This window comes from Entamoeba histolytica, genomic scaffold (assembly GCF_000208925.1).
Source record: "Entamoeba histolytica HM-1:IMSS scf_1104750519283 genomic scaffold, whole genome shotgun sequence".
NCBI lineage: Eukaryota > Evosea > Mastigamoebida > Endamoebidae > Entamoeba > Entamoeba histolytica.
This window is the reverse complement of record NW_001914880.1, coordinates 1-16,617: the sequence shown is the minus strand read 5'-3', so window position 1 is coordinate 16,617 and position 16,617 is coordinate 1. Positions and strand designations below refer to the sequence as shown.

Below are 16,617 nucleotides of genomic sequence, written 5' to 3'. Positions count from 1 at the left end.
CCAAACATACTCCGTAGAGCTGCTAGAAGAAGATGAAGACGAAGGGACGGGATTAGTCTCCCCTGAGCCAGGAAGAATAGAAGCCAGTTCTATTAATACTTAATTAATTGCTTTTTATTTAAAAATTAACATCAAACATTAAACATAATAAAAAAAAACTTCAAGTAATATGACTAGTATAGAAAATTATTAAATGTTTAAATGTTGTTGTTTATTTTTATTTTATGTTTTTATATTTACTCAACACACTTATTTTATTGGGAAATAATTTATATATTTTTAATAATAATGATTTGAATTGAATTACAATATGTTATTATCAAACTTACAACCCACAACTAGTAAGCGTTGATGGATATTCATTATTTCAATGTAAACTAACAAGACACCATTTTATATATTTTAATTGATAAAATTACTTAAGACAATATGAAGATTAACCAATAATAAATAATAAAAAAAAAAGGAATTAAAAGCTTGTAGATGAATAGGTTTAATGAAATGATAGGAAGAATTGACATAAATTGTAAAATAGATAATAAAAAATGAATTAAAATAAATTGATTAGACAAATATCTTCTTTAGATTATTTGTTCTTCTTTTGAAATTAACGGAAGTCTATTAATTTGATTAGTTAATGTGTTTTGTTTATTTGAAATTTATATTACAAACATTTGTTTTTTCCATATTTCAATTTTAGTTTGTTTTTTAGTACGTGCATTTGCAGGACTTGTACCTGGCATTATGATATATTTAATATTAGGTAATTCTTTAAAGAATTTATGATATAGTTTTGAAGGTCCTTGACCATTGAAAAGAACTGTTTTGATTGTTGGATGCTCAATTAATAATTTGTTTATTTTATTTGGTTTTACCTCTTTTATATCACTGTCTAAACTACCTTTTCGTTCACATTGACAACACACATCCCATAGTGCAATTTGACATGATTTAATTAGTTCAATTCTATGTTCATATCTTGGTGGAACATTTGTCATTGATTTTAACGATGAAATGATTGACCAAAAACAATTTTGTGGATGTCCATAGTATTGTTGTTTTTTGAGTGATTCAGTGCCTGGCATTGAACCTAAAATGAGAATTAAAGGTTTTGATGGGATGATTGGGTCAAATGATGAAAGTCTTTCATTCATTGTGTTTCTTAATTTCTGAAAAATAGTTCAAAATTCTTCAAAAAACAGAAAATATTAAAATTTTCTTTTAATCATTTAGGTAAAGTCTCAAACAATGAATTGTCCATTTCTACTATTTCTTTTAATGTTTCACAACCTTCAAAACAACCCTTTTCATATTCAATACCTTCATGCAATGTTATTAATTCTAATTTCTTACAATCTTTGAAACAATATCTTTCAATTTTAGTAACAGAACTTGGTATTTCTACTTTTCTTAATCCAATACAATGACTAAATTCAAATGATTTAAGTTCATTGATTTCTTTAGTTATTATAATTGCTGGAATATTTTCACAACCATTAAATATTCTTCTTCCATAATGTGTTGTTGGTCCAATAGTAATTATATTAGAAAGACTCTTACAATTACAAAAACATCCATCCCCAATATTTTGTATTGTTGGTGGGAGTGAAATTTCTAACAATTTATTGCAATTAACAAAACAATGATTCCCAAGAGAAATTAAATGATCAGAAAAATCAATTTCTTTTAAATTAATACAATTCATAAAACTTTCATCATCTATTGTATCAATCCCAAAAGGTAATTGAATTTTTTGAATTGAAGTACATCCTTTAAAACAATATTTTGGTATTACAGAAATCATATCACTAAGTACTATATTTGTTAATCCATAACAATTCATAAATATTCCATTTCTTATTGACGTAATAAAATTTGGAATAGTAATGTTGTCTATTAAATGATTATCACAAAAACATCCTTTATCAATAATATGACATCTTTCATCCATTTGGATAAAATATTCTTTAACATCTTCTTTAGTAATTTTAACTTTATGAAAGATTTCTTCAATTTCTGTTTCTTTATTAACTTGATTAATAAACTCTTTATATCCAATTTCTCTCCAATTTTCATATTTGTTAATATTGTTTTGTATAATTTTTTTTTCATTCCCATAAATGTATTGTGTTTGGATTGACGGAAACATTTTAATATTTTTCTCTGTCAATACTACTGTGTTAAAATGAAATTTACTCATTGTCCCTCTATACTTTTTACATACTAATTCAATATTAATAATGTCTTTAATATTTATAAAATACTTACAAATAATCATCATTGAATATGCATCTATTTCTCCCATCTTCTTCTATTTTTAAGTTCTTCTTTTCTTATTTCTCTTTTTTTTTATCTCTTTTTCATCTCTTTCAAATAAACATTATTGAAAAAACTTAACATTCTTAAAACTTTTTCCTTTGAAAATGTTATTTACTTTTGTTTATTAAAAGGAATTTATCTAAATTTTTGACTATCCTTTCAAAGAGTAATAAGTTATAAACTAAATCATCATAAATTAACATTTTTTTATTCTTATAAAAAATGAAGAAGAAATGATAAATAAAATATTTTGTAGAAATAAATAAATTTTATATACAAAAAGCAATTTCTGAAGATTTAAAAATAAAGGTAACAAAATTATAAGAAAAGTAAAACCAATTAGTTATATTTAATGATAAAATTTTATAAAAAAAATTATTAATCTTTAAAACACCACCTTTTTTATCACTTAAATTACTTTAATAAAAAGTACTTTTTAAATTATTTGAATGAATCAAACAAAAAAACTTAATTAGTTTAATGTTTCATGCATTTGTATGGATATGGATCAGTTCCAATAGACCCATTAATATCATGAAGATATTCTTCACTTGAGACATATTGAAGTTCTTCTTTAACAGCAGCAATTTGTTTATTAAGTGTTTCAGCTAATCTTGGTTTTTCAGCAATTGTCTTATTCAAATAAGCTAAGTCTTTATTTAATTTAGCAACTTCAAGTTTTTGTCTTGTAACTAATCTTTCTTTATACCATTCACTGTTAAGAACAACTTCTGGATCAAACATTTCTCTAAATTCTTTAGATTCTCGTGTCATTCCATTATATTCACCATTTGCCATAATGTAAATAAGTGCTTTTAATGGTGGACATGCTCCTTCAACAGTTCCATCTTTAACATAATTCATAGCAATTCCTTTATCAGTTTGTGACATATATTCATATGAATCTGCATAAATAGCTAAATCTTGTAATTCAGGTTTAAGGAAATCTTCTGGCATAACAGAATTTGGCATAGAGAATAATGTTCTCAAGAAATGATTAGCAAATGCAGTAGTAATTCTATATCCAAGTCTTTTTCCTGAATATGTTTTTCCATTATAAGTAACATCAGGACATGGTTCAAGATATCCATGTTCAATCAAATATTTTGGTTCTTGTTCATATCTTATCATCTTTGACCAAATTTCTGGAATTAATAATGAAATATCATGTGCAACTTTATAATGTGGTCCACAATATGATGCTGATGAAACAAATCCTGAATATCCACAACAAATCATTCCAAGAAGATAATTATTTAAATCAACTACAGCTGGAAGTGAATTGAATGGTCCTTTAGTTAATGCTCCTTCTGATCCTGCTCCAAACATTGATGGAGATGCTCCTGTCATAGAAGTAATACATTCCATTAATAATTCTGGTAATTCAAAATAGTGCAATGGTGCAAAAACTGATAATGGTCTTAATTTCATACCATTTTTGGCTACTTGTGGTGGGTTGTTTCTTCTTCCTGAAAGAACAGCATCAACTGGAGTATATAATGGTTCTTCATCACTAATCTTTCTATATAATTGAATAGCTTTAAATGTCATGTAGGTATATTCTGGATCTAACATATCTGGTCTTCTTTGTAAATATCTTGGATTCTTTGATCCAACAAGTTTATCTCCTTCTGGAACTAATCTAGTGTATGATGATGAAACAATATATTTAGCCTCATCTTTACCTGCAACAAAGTCTTGTAAACATTTTCTCATTGGTTCAGTGTATTGATACAATCTTACAACATCTTTAGTGAAGTCTTTAGCTTCTTCTCTAGTCATTGGTTGATAATTAGAAATGAAATGTCCTGGAATAGAGAAATCATATTCAGTTTGTTTATCAAATCCTCTGAAAACTGCATCATCTGGTCTTTGGAATAATCTTAATTCACAATTCTTAACAATTTTACATGCTTTCTTTTGCATATTATTAATTGGTGTTTTAAGTAATTTAGTTGGAACAATAACTGATGCTGTAATATCATCTTCCATTTGTAATTTAGCTGCTGGGAAGAAATCTTTTCTTAATTGGAAAACTCTCCATGTAGTTTCATCTCTTTCAAATCCAACTCTAAGATATTGTGAAGAGAGATTAGCTCCTCTATACTTTAATTCATTACCTTCATTTCCATTAATTTTATCTACAGTAATTCTTGATTGCCAATCTCCTTTCCAATCCTCTCTATAAAGAGATTTAATAGTCATAACTAATTCTACAATTAATGGTGAGATAGATGAAATATAATCATTATGTTCCTTAGTAAAGAGGTGTGATGGTGTTAACAATTCAACAACTGTTCCAAGAGTAACATTTGGATCAAGAATATGAATTGGTTTAACTTCTCCATTTGCATATCTTTTTGAAAAGTCATGATCAAATACTTTTTGAACTGCTTTAAAATCTTCTTCTTTGTTATTAACAAAGACACTTCCTTCAATAACAGCGTCTCGAATACTCTTTGAAATTTCTGATTTTCCTCCTCCTGAAACAGTACATGGTTTATGACAAAGAGTATATTGTGGAAGAATTCCTCTTAATGTCCATCTTCTGGATGTCATTGTATCATGTAAAATAATAGTATATCCATTTGGTAAAACATAATTTACTTTTGGTGTTAAAAGAATACTTTCTTCTTTTCCATTATGATTGAATTTAATTGATGCATCTTCAATTGTAAATACTGAATCTTCTGGAACATAAATAATTCCTTCTGGATATTTTTTATCTACAGCATATCCTTCTTCTTTAACAATAATGGAATGTTTATTCTTTTCAACCATTTCACTAAATTTATATCCTTCTGCATATTTACTTGCATCACATGATTCACCAAGATCATATGATGGTCTAGCAATAGCTCCTCCTGCATGTTCTTCTTCTGCAAATCCATATAAATTAGCTGAATATGAAATTTGTGTTTTAACTTCTTTCTTACAATATCCAAAGTAATTATCTGCAATAATAGTACAAATAACTCCTGATGCATCTCTACAATACATTTTGAATGTTTTACCATCATTATATAATTCATCTTCTTTTTCCCAACACATTCTTTCTCGTTTTTGTCTTTCAGTAGCTTGACTAATATGTGGAAGTCCACATTCTTTCTTTGTCATACGAGTAAGATGTGGTGCAAGAATAGCCATTCCACTATGTCCAGTCCATCCAAGTGGATCAAGAGCAGCATCATTTTTAGATAATCTTGGATTACCAGCATTTCCAAAAACTGACTCTACAAAATCAAGACATGACACCATATTTCCTGGTACAAAGAAATGCATTTCAGTAGCTTTTTCATGTTCAAATCCTTTAACTCCTTTAACTCCTGGAACAACAACTGGTCTCATATAAAGTGAAACCCATGATCTAGTTGGTTCTTTACATTCAGCTGTATATGGAATAATAAGATGATCATCTGGTGCTCCATAAAATGCTGCTTTAAGCATTCTTAAGAATGCTATTTTTGGACATTCAATTTTATCAGCTGGAACTGGAACATCACTTTGACAAATATGGAAAACACCAACAGTAGTTCTTTTATCTTTAGCTGGATTATGAAGTACTCCTTGTTTAATTTTATATGATTTCATAGTTTCACAGAAAAATTCTTGTTTATGTGGTGGGAATGATAATACTCTTCCAAGTCCTTCTCTATCAAGAATAAAAGTATCATCTGGAATTTTTGGTACTTCTTCTCCACATTCAGCAAAATATGAATTAAGGAATGTTTGAAGTCTAGCATCAATTGGTGCAGTAGTATGATTAACTTCAGATTCTTCTACTTCTTCTAATAAAGGACCAGCAAGTTTTAATCCTTGTTGTGTCAAATCATCAGTTGGATATTCATGTCCACCCATAGCCAACTTAAGATTAGCAAGACTCTCTAATTTCTTTTTATTTAAAACAGGATAATCAGTACCTTGTTCTTGATTAAACATTGTTTGTATTAACTATTTTAGGTTTTGAGTTTCATCTTCTTATCAGTACTATCTGACGTGGCTTTTAGTTTTCTATTTTTCTTATCAATCTTTTTATTCATTATTATTTCTAATTCATTTTCCTTTTTAAGTGGTTTTTGTTTAATTAATTTATTCTCTTTTCACTTTATTTCTTTCATCTATATTTTCTTTCTTTTACTCTTTTTTTAGCTAACTTGGAAAAACTCGGCTTTTTTTGCTCTAAAAATTTTTAGGTATTTTTAGATAATAATTTTCTTTAGATTATTTTTCCTTAATCCTTCTATTTGAAAAATTTTTATTCTTTTAATATCTCTTCTTTTCAAAAAAACAAAACTTCTCACGTAGTTGAGCTAAAAAAAAAAAAAGGAAGGGTTTTTAGATAATTAATAAGTTCAAAAAGTAACTTAATTTAAATTTCTTATTTTAGATAACAACAAATTATTATAATATTTTTTTGTTATATATAACCAACAAATAATATAAAAAAGAATTAAATTTTAAAGAGGATGAGAAATACCGAAATTATCTCCACCAAAATGATGAAGAGTTAAATATTTCTCTTCTGTTTTAGAAGTATATGTATAAGAACCATCTTTAAAGAATTTAGGATCAGCCCAACAAGCTTCAACAAGACCAATTAATAATTTAGAACCATCAGTTTCTTCAATAATACGATCAAGGGTTAATTCAATTTGACAAACAGTTTCAGCTATTAATAAATTACCAAATGAAGGGGTAGAACATTGTTTAAGATGAAGTCCAGTTTCTTTAAATTTATCAACATCATTACCATGGTGTTTACCAAAGAAACGAACACTTTCAAGAATTTCTTTTGTTGGTACATTAATAACAAATTTTTTAGTTTTTAAAATACATTTAGAAGTATAACTACTTGCTCCCATTTTGACTGCTACAGAAACTCTACTCAATGGCATATTCCATTGACAAGTCATTCCTGTTGTTCTTTGATTTTCTTCATCATAAGCAGTAATCATAACAACTGGTCCATGGTTAATAATACGAGAAGCTGTATCTTTGTTTATAAGAACACTATTCATTGTTGGTGTTTAAATGAGTTTTAAGTTTTATGCTTTTTAAAATTTGTTTTTATTTAAGGACGGATAAAGTCTAAACATCAAAGAACTACCATAATTTATCTTTTTTTAAAAAAAAAACTTATTGATTCAAAATTAATTCATTTTCTATCTCGAAAGAACTACGCAAACAATACCTAAACTAAGCGTTGCCACTCCACATATAAATAACAAGTAATTTTTTATTCCTCGTATTTCTCCAAAAACAAAAATTCCCCATAATGTTGAAACTAATCCTGGTCCACTAGCATTAATTGAAAATGTTACACTCCATGGTAAATAAGTGTTAGAATACATAAAACAAATTTGTGCAATTTCCCATATAATACCACTAACTATTCCAGGAAGGAAAGTTTCTGGATATAAAGTTGGTTTATTTGTTGAAATAATTGAATAACAAATAAAGTAAATGGATGCTGTAACAAAAATACCACATGCATGTGAAAATAAGTAACAATATTGTGTGTTTGGTCCAAAATTATTATCAATCAGATATTGAGGTGGTGTAAAATTGGAGCCAAAGAATAATCCAGTGATTAAAGCTAAAACTACTCCAATTATTCTTCTACCAACTGGATTTAGTTTATTTAAATAATCAAAGAAATTAAAATATTTTTTTGGTTGTTCTTTTTTTAATGATGGTTTTGAAGTGATATCAGTTTGAACTAATATTTGTGGTTCTTCACTTTTAATTTCTTGTAGTTGGTTTGTTTCTTCATTTTGACTTTCGTTTTGTTCTTTCTCATTTATTTCTTGTTGAACAGCTCGTTCACCTTTTAGTTCAGAATTTGCTAGTAAAAGAGACTTTTCTTCTTGTCCTATTATTTTCTCTATTAATTTATTTTCCTTTTCTTTTATTTCTTCCATTTTTTCTATGTTCTTTTGTTCCATAGATTTAATAAAACCATAAAATGGAACACTAATACAAGCCAATGCTGCACCAATGCAATTTAATATTTGTTTATCAACTGGTTGTGCATTAATACCAAATAGTCCAAATGATCCAGTACACCATCCTATTGCTAAATTAGAAATACCCCAAATACTAATACCTAATGATACTCCAATTGTTTGAATAACTGGTACTGTAAGTAAATTACCAGTTGCCCAAATCATACCACCTAACATAGCAAAAGGGTAAAATTGATGTGTTGGATTAGTAAGAAATTCTAAGAATAAAGCAGTCAACTAATAAGTCTTTATTAATACTTTTTTCTCTTTACTTAAAAATATATTTTTTCTTCACTTTATTACTGTTACAAAAACGAAAAAAACAAACAAAAATGCCTAATGTTAAGGTAAATTGGAAAAACATTCCATCTCCGGTTGGAAATTTTTTAACAACAACATAATTACTCCCATAAAATACTACTGAAACCAAACAACAAAAATATGAGAGAAGTGTGGTATTCATTTCACTCTCTTTACTTCCACATTTTTAAATTTAATTTTTTTTAAGGAAGAAGAAGAAGTTTTTGGAATTTTTAATTATTTTCTGTTATATTCAAAAAATAGTTAAAAAAAAAACTTAAAAAATTGAATTATGCAAACAACAAAAAAAGACATATTAATTCCTTTAGAAGAAATTCAAGTACCAACAAGAAACATTCAAGGATTAAAAGTTGGATTTCTTAAGAGTCCAGAAGGATGGTGTTCTTGTATACCACAAACTATTTTATTATTACAAAGATATGGATATGATATTTATATTGAAAACAACATCAGTGAAAATTGGAAAAACGAAGATTATGAAAAATATTTGTGTAACATACAAGAACGAAAAACTGTGATTTCAATTTGTGATGTGATTATATCCTTTTATTTTGATGGACAAGACATAAGTTCTTTTCACCATGATCAAATAATTATCACTGAACGACAAATAATAACTGAGAATTTTCAACAACAATTACTTGACTCTGGAGTTGAAGTGATCACTTTAGACACTATTCCTTTTCAAAAAGAATATTTGTCATATTCTTCTACCTATGCAAAAGAATCTGGTAAAGGAAAAGGAATAGGGTTAATTTCAATAGATGAATTAGGAATTGTTTCTTCTAATTATAAATATCAAGCACTTATTACTGAACCTAAAAATGTTTCATTAGTTAGTTGTGCAGAAATACTTCACCGATTTAATATATCATTAACAACAATGAGTACTAATCCTGATATTATTATAACTGATAAACCATTTTTAAATTCTCAATATAAACGAGGGACAATTATTATTCCAATAACAAATGAACAACTTCAATTTGACCAAACAAAATACACAATAATACAAATCACTAATAATAAAATAATTAATAAACATATCTCTTTGTCTTTATCATTTACAATAATGAATTTCTTGAAATATTGTAGGTTTAATGGTTTCTTCAACAAGGAAGATAAATTGTCCTCTTTTTACAGTCTTACTAACAACCAAGAATTATCTTATACACAACAAACAGAACTTATCAAAGAGTTACAACCACAATTAAAAGAAGTAGATATTGATGAAACATCTCCTAAAGAAAATGTATTTCTTTCTTTCATACGTCGTTATTTTAATAAAAGTTATCTTGGATTAATAATAGTCATTACATTTTTAATTCTTATAACGGTGTGGGGATCTTTTCAAAATTCAATAGAAACTACAATTAAAGATCCTATTCTTATTTGTGTATTATCTTGTGTTGTTGGAGCATTTATGGCACGAAGAATTTCCCCATCAATTCACATTCCAACTGTTTTATTACTTCTTTCTATATCTTGTTCTATTGGATATACTTGTTTAGATGTAATGAATAATTTCAAGGATGTAGTTGGGACTTCATACCGCCAATATGGTCCAGTCATTGTGGATCTCTTTGGATTATTATTAGTATCAATAATTTTAACCAGTTCTATTTTCCTTGTTATTAAAACGATGAAATTTTATTGAATTTAACAATTAATTTTTTGTTTAATACTTTTATTATCATGATATAGTAAAAAGGGTTTATTTATACTGGATCAAATACAAAATTTTTCATTCCACAACTCTTTGATAATCATACCACATGTAGTGAGATGATTTGAACTAGGTTGTAAGAGTAATTCATTGATATTCCCATTGTTAATTTATAGTAGCAATGGAGTAATGCCTTGGAACAATATAATAATTAGAATTTTAGTTAAGAAATAAGAGTTTTTAAAAAATTTTCGATGGTTATGAGGTTTTTGTATTTGGTGAGGTGTTGAAGACTAAAGGAGATATTATTTTAAAAAGTTATCTTGTGATTATTTCTTTGTTTTTGTAATATTTAAGTGAAATAAAGGTCATCTGGAAATCATTGAAGATATGAGTGTTTCTGAAGCTAAACCAATTTTAATTATTTATTTCACTCGTGATGGACACAGTGAAAAAATTGCAAATGATATTGCAGCAGTTATTCCTGCTGATAAAATTAAAGTAACTGAAGAGTTTAGTAGAACTGGAGTTGGGGCATATTTCACTAGCTTTAATGAAGCAGTTTTTGGAAGTGATAATTCTAAATATTTAAAAACTGAAGTATTTTCTAATACTGAACAATATAAAGCAATTATTTTTATTGGTCCAGTTTGGTGGTGGGGATTAAATGCACCAATCAAAAATGCTTGTAATGAAGTAGTAAAGAAAGTCAAGGCTGACCAACATGTTTTCTTAGCTCTTAGTTTTGCTGGTAAGTCAAATCCAGGAGATAAAGGAAGTTATGAAGAATTTGCTAAAATTTTTAATGGAAAAGCTATTGTTCATGAGAAGTATCTTGGATGCCAAGAAGATTATTATGCAGCTGGATCATTAAAAGATAAAGTCATAACCTTTGAGAATGAGGTATTAAAGTCAGTAGGACTTCCAGAGCTTAAAGTAGGAGAGTCTCAAGAAAATAAAGAAGAAAATAAAGAGGAAGTGAAAGAGGAGAAGAACTAGTTAATAAAAAGAAAAATAACAATTTAATATTTTCTTAAAACATCTGTATTTGTTTTTCTTTATTCTATTTTCTAAAATAGTGAAAAGGACCAAACTACAAATTAATTAAAGGTTGAAGAATAAATGGAAGCTTTAAATGAAAATGAAAGTCAACTAACTGGAAGAAAAACTGAAGTTTCAGTTACGTTTGATACACCTAAAACATCAGTTTCATTAACACCTAATGTCTCTAATGTTTATGAAGAGTCAAGTAGAAAAACAGAAGAATTAATAGAAGAAACTCCAGAGAATTCTCCTATACTCAAACGACAAAAAAATATCGTAGCAAATACTCGCCAACAAAGTGGCTATTTCTTCTTTACATCAACAGAGGAAAAACAAGAATCTCAAGATTTAGATTTTACTACATATACTGGAGCAAAGGATTTATTAACTATTGTTGATGGTTGTAAAGTTATTATAGACATTGGAACATATTCAATGAAAGTTGGACTTATTACTGATGATAGTCCAAGAAGACGTTTACCTATGGCAATTACAGAAATGAATTGTTGTGAAGAAGCAGTTAAAAGTGATGAATGTGAATTTATATTAGAGCCATATCATATTAATCCTTTTCAAGACAGTCAATTATTTGAAGATAAATTAAAACGAATTTTAAATGAAATTTATCGAGTCGTATTAAGAGGTTGTAATCCATCTTCTCATCCAATATACTTTTCTGTTAATCAACATTTAATCAATATAGTTGATTCAATTAGAGGATGTTTTACTCAATTAGGAGTAAATGAAATAGAATATGTTAATCCATTTTATGAACTTCTTCTTCCAACACAGTCTTCAACTGGATTAATACTTGATTTTGGAAGTGCTATTTCATTAAAAGCAATTATTGAAAATAAAGTTATTGAACAAATGGAAATAGATAATAAACTCATAGACACATCTAAAATATTATTACAACAACAACTTCATATTCAACCTTCAAAATGGGATACTTTAAGTGCACTTAAATTTTCTTTTTGTTCTGAAAAATTTAATTTACATAAATTCGTTATTCAGAATAATGAAGTTGAATGGAATGATGACATCAAACAAATGTTAGAAGATTCTCTTTTCGAAGACTCTTCGTTAATTAATTTGTTTTTAGAGGTACTTAAAAACTGTCCTAGAACATCTAGAAGAAATCTTATTAGTCATATTATTGTTGTTGGTGGATTAGTTCTTGATGGTATTGAAGAAAGATTAATAAAAGAATTAAAACAAGTAGCTTCTCAATTTCATGTCCAGTCAAGAGACTTCAAAATTATACATCATAACCATTCTTATAATGCTCAATGGGAGGCAACACAACAATATGTGAAAGACAATTATAATATTTGAATATCATTTAATTTCTTTCTTTCTCTTTTTTATCAAAATGGAGTTATTCATTTTGAAGCATTTAAAAAATAAAAGAATTGAATGACTATTAGATATTGTTAGTTAATTACATAATTCTTTTAACTAATAGAACATTAATTAAATAATTTCTATTACTTTTATTCTATCAAAAATTAAAAATATGTTACTTTATTTTACTTAAGAATGAATGAGACTTAAAAGAAGTTAGAGATATAAAATTATTATGTGTAAGAATTGAATTTCAAACAACTATTAAAATTACTTGGTTTATTTAATAAATTATTCAAATATTTTGTTTATATCATTTAATAAGTGTTATATCTTAAAACTATTTTTATTAAACTATTTTATATTTTAATATAATAATAAATTAATTAATTTACTGTAAAAAAAGAAACAAATAAAGAATGGAATTCCTTTTTGTTGAATAAGAAAAATAGAATAAATAAGCTTCTAAAAAAAAAAGAAACTAAAAAAAAAGATAATGATATATTATCTTTTTAAATCTCCTAATAGAAATTGTTTTGATAATGTTTGGTTATTTTCCACTTCTATAAGAATATGATGTTAAAGAAGGATTTATTATTATTATTATCAAAAGAATATGATATATAAATAATTAATATGTGTATTTGAAGAGTTTTAAATCAATACATTTGTATTTTAAAGTAAATTAAAATTATAAAACTTGTATATAATGAATAAATAATAAGTATATTATAATATATTCAATAGATAAAAATTATAACGTAGAGAATGTTGAGCGTTCTTGTTGAGTAGTAATATGATGTTTGTCAAATTTGGTTCTTTTTTGTTGTAAATAAACAGGAGGAATAGGAGAAAATAAGAAATTCTTCCAATTAAGAAGAAATCCAAGGGAGTAAATTTTAGGTAATTTTTTAATACTTTCATTTGTAGTAGTACCAGTAGAAATGAAATAAGTATGCATACATAATAAGTTAACAACAAAGAGAAAAAAAGGTAAACTAAAAACACAAAGAATAGGTCTAGTAATAAATAATTAATCGATTATATAAAAATAATGAACAAACTCTAAATAATAATGTTTTGAAAATCCTTCTTTCACATGAATAAGTGAATAAGGACGTTCTATCATTAAAAAACATGCAAGCAATGATGATATTTCTACATATAATAAATAAACAAACGAAAGTATTAAAAATTGATAAAAAATTCTATAATTTCTTCTTCCAATACAATTTCCTACCCAAGGACAATGATGGTCAAAATGTTCTATACAATTATTACAAATTCTACAGTGAATGGCTCTTGGTGGTTTCTTAAAAAAACAAGTTCTACAATAATATAATGTTACTTCTTTATTTTCAAACATTTTAATTGAACGTGATTCAGTATTAACTAATTGAGGATTCTTTCCAATACCATAAACTTTCCTAGGTAATATTCCAGGATTAATAAATGCAGTTCTAAAAAGAGATATCTAAAAAAATATTAATCTTGAGGTTATTAAAATAGCAAAATAAAATTAACAAACAATTACACAGGTAATTAATATCACACTCGGAATAATCATTAATTCATGTGTCTCTTCTATTATCCAACGTAAAGTAAATGAGGAGTGTATTATTACAATTACTAATAATATTACAATTGTTAATATTAATCTATATGGCTTTCCTCCAATTGTTTGTAAATGAAAACAAAATAATGGATATGACAATGGATAATTGGATTGATTTAATCTTATAAACTCTTTCTGTTTATCTTCTAAACGTTCATTATTAATTTCCAAATTAATTGAAAGATTATTTTCTCCATTTAAATGTTCATTCATCTGAATACTGATTTCTTTATTCTCAAGACTATTACTATATGCGAAGGGTGAATTAATACTATTCATAAAAGTAATTGAAAATTAAGTTTACGAAAAATCAAATTTATAAAACAAAAAAAATAAAAAAAAAAAAGATTGTCTCTTTATAATTCTATTTTTATTTACTAAAAACTCTTTATTGATGTTTATTTTATTTTTAAATTGGAACTTTTTATATTCTAGATGTATTTTTTTCTTGCAATTTAATTAAATCAACAATTATATAAACAATAATTTCTTAACTTATCAGTCTTTTAATTAATCTACACTAGTCATTTCTTAATAAATCTTGATATCACTTAACAATATTAAAATCCTGAAAAAATGTTAAACAACTAATTAACACAATTTAGTAATTGTTAACTATTTTCTTCGTTAATACATATCATATGTAATAGCATTTTGCTATGAATATTATCTAAATAATGGATATAATATTTACTTAACACATTTAACAAACATGCCTTTTATTTTAAAAGATCTTCTTTTTACCTCAACCTAATTATCAGTGAATCTCGAGATTTCATTTCAGTATAAACAAATTAAATAACTTTCTTCTTGACAGGTTAAAGGAGATAGATAAATGTCGTTTTTGTATAGTACAGATAAAGTGATTAATTTAATAATTTAAAGAGCTTATTTTATCACTTCTCTATTCAATCTTTTGTATGACTTCATTGTTTATTTCACCAATTCAATTACCTCAAGTTGGAACAATTCAATTTAGAGCATTACAAAAAGAAGATTATGATAAAGGGGTATGTTCAGTTCTTGAACAATTAACTTCTTGTTCAACAGATAAAAACAAATTTAACGATGTATTTGATTTAATGGTTTGTTATTATCTTCATTTTTCTTAACATTATCATCAATAAAAAAGAAGAAAGAAAATAATTATTACATTGTTGTTGGTGAAGATCTTTCCACCTCCCAAATTATCCTTACTGGTACATTATTTATAGAATCAAAAATCATTCATAATGGCTCTTCTGTTGGTCATATAGAAGATATTGCCGTGAGTAATTCTTATAGAAAAATGAATTTAGGTAGGATACTGATCGATACTTTAGTGAAACTAGGACAGGTTAACTCTTGTTACAAAATCATTCTTGACTGCTCTTCTTCGGTTTTACCATTTTATGAGAAGTGTGGGCTATCTAAAAAGGGACATTTTATGGCAATTTATTTTTAAAGAAATCAAATAACTAAGAGAAAAGTAAAGACTAGAAAAGATAAGACATGCTATTATTTCTATTATTATGTTATATGTTATTCTTTAAGGTTTAAAACTAAAAGATGAGTTAAAAAGTAAGTGACTGTATGTATAAAAACTACACAAACAGATACGTTTAGTCCAAAGAATAACAAAATAAAATAACTTGACAATATAAATTTCTCCATAAAAGATAATAAAAGAAAAATACTTTTTGTTTTAAGTCATCATATTATTTTTAGAATAAATAAAACATCTTGAATTGATTTTAAACAATAATTAATTCAAAATTATCATATTTTGATTGAGTTAATAATTATACATAAAATATTTAATTTGTATTATTGAAGATGAGTTTATAATTATTATTTGTTTGATTTCTTCTTTTTGTATTACTTCTTTCATGTGTTTTATTTCATTAATTGTAATTTTTATTTCTATTCTATTTCTTTTTAATGTATATAAATTGAATTAATAACAATTCAATTATATATCTTGATATATCTGATTTGTATATTTTCTTTCATTTCTATGAATAATCTTTTCTATATCATTTTCTTTTATTCAATTTTCTATAAAACATTCATAAAATATTGATATTTCTATTATTGTATTATGAAAGTATTAGACTTTGTTTGTTTTATATTCTTTTATTTAATTTATTCTTTTATTCCTTTATATTTTGTTTCTTTCTAAAATTCATTTTTCATTCATTTTCTTCATTTTATTATTATATAATTATTTAATTTATTCTTTATTTCTTTTTATATTATTCTATCATCTATATAATGTATTTCTATTAATTCATTCTTATTTCTCTCACTTTATAAATATA

At 25.8% G+C, this 16,617-nt stretch overlaps 10 protein-coding genes across 10 annotated transcripts, besides 1 other annotated feature; 4 read left to right on the top strand and 6 right to left on the bottom strand.

Moving 5' to 3' along the window:
- Positions 1-117: part of a repeat region that runs on past the window's edge.
- Positions 118-659: 542 nt separating this feature from the next.
- EHI_198640 (uncharacterized protein) lies at positions 660-1,154 on the bottom strand (the record flags this gene model as incomplete). The annotated part of the gene is made up of 1 exon (XM_650085.1): positions 660-1,154. The coding sequence occupies one exon, from the start codon at positions 1,152-1,154 to the stop codon at positions 660-662; it is 495 nt and encodes a 164-aa protein (XP_655177.1).
- A 71-nt stretch (positions 1,155-1,225) lies between these two features.
- Positions 1,226-2,305, bottom strand: EHI_198630 (uncharacterized protein; the record flags this gene model as incomplete). Its single annotated transcript, XM_650084.2, has 1 exon — positions 1,226-2,305. The coding sequence occupies one exon, from the start codon at positions 2,303-2,305 to the stop codon at positions 1,226-1,228; it is 1,080 nt and encodes a 359-aa protein (XP_655176.2).
- Positions 2,306-2,796: 491 nt separating this feature from the next.
- Positions 2,797-6,258, bottom strand: EHI_198620 (uncharacterized protein; the record flags this gene model as incomplete). Its single annotated transcript, XM_650109.2, has 1 exon — positions 2,797-6,258. The coding sequence occupies one exon, from the start codon at positions 6,256-6,258 to the stop codon at positions 2,797-2,799; it is 3,462 nt and encodes a 1,153-aa protein (XP_655201.2).
- A 518-nt stretch (positions 6,259-6,776) lies between these two features.
- On the bottom strand, positions 6,777-7,337 carry EHI_198610 (uncharacterized protein; the record flags this gene model as incomplete). Its single annotated transcript, XM_650108.1, has 1 exon — positions 6,777-7,337. The coding sequence occupies one exon, from the start codon at positions 7,335-7,337 to the stop codon at positions 6,777-6,779; it is 561 nt and encodes a 186-aa protein (XP_655200.1).
- A 144-nt stretch (positions 7,338-7,481) lies between these two features.
- Positions 7,482-8,787, bottom strand: EHI_198600 (uncharacterized protein; the record flags this gene model as incomplete). The annotated part of the gene is made up of 2 exons (XM_650107.1): positions 7,482-8,561; positions 8,653-8,787. 2 exons carry the CDS (start codon positions 8,785-8,787, stop codon positions 7,482-7,484), a joined length of 1,215 nt encoding a protein of 404 aa, XP_655199.1.
- A 129-nt stretch (positions 8,788-8,916) lies between these two features.
- Positions 8,917-10,302, top strand: EHI_198590 (uncharacterized protein; the record flags this gene model as incomplete). The annotated part of the gene is made up of 1 exon (XM_650106.1): positions 8,917-10,302. The coding sequence occupies one exon, from the start codon at positions 8,917-8,919 to the stop codon at positions 10,300-10,302; it is 1,386 nt and encodes a 461-aa protein (XP_655198.1).
- Positions 10,303-10,701: 399 nt separating this feature from the next.
- EHI_198580 (uncharacterized protein) lies at positions 10,702-11,351 on the top strand (the record flags this gene model as incomplete). Its single annotated transcript, XM_650105.2, has 1 exon — positions 10,702-11,351. One exon carries the CDS (start codon positions 10,702-10,704, stop codon positions 11,308-11,310), a length of 609 nt encoding a protein of 202 aa, XP_655197.1. The 3' UTR covers positions 11,311-11,351.
- Positions 11,352-11,433: 82 nt separating this feature from the next.
- On the top strand, positions 11,434-12,693 carry EHI_198570 (uncharacterized protein; the record flags this gene model as incomplete). The annotated part of the gene is made up of 1 exon (XM_650104.1): positions 11,434-12,693. One exon carries the CDS (start codon positions 11,434-11,436, stop codon positions 12,691-12,693), a length of 1,260 nt encoding a protein of 419 aa, XP_655196.1.
- A 763-nt stretch (positions 12,694-13,456) lies between these two features.
- EHI_198560 (uncharacterized protein) lies at positions 13,457-14,530 on the bottom strand (the record flags this gene model as incomplete). The annotated part of the gene is made up of 3 exons (XM_650103.2): positions 13,457-13,721; positions 13,767-14,176; positions 14,231-14,530. The coding sequence occupies 3 exons, from the start codon at positions 14,528-14,530 to the stop codon at positions 13,457-13,459; spliced, it is 975 nt and encodes a 324-aa protein (XP_655195.2).
- A 707-nt stretch (positions 14,531-15,237) lies between these two features.
- EHI_198550 (glucosamine 6-phosphate N-acetyltransferase) lies at positions 15,238-15,761 on the top strand (the record flags this gene model as incomplete). The annotated part of the gene is made up of 2 exons (XM_650102.1): positions 15,238-15,402; positions 15,450-15,761. The coding sequence occupies 2 exons, from the start codon at positions 15,238-15,240 to the stop codon at positions 15,759-15,761; spliced, it is 477 nt and encodes a 158-aa protein (XP_655194.1).
- Positions 15,762-16,617: the final 856 nt, after the last annotated feature.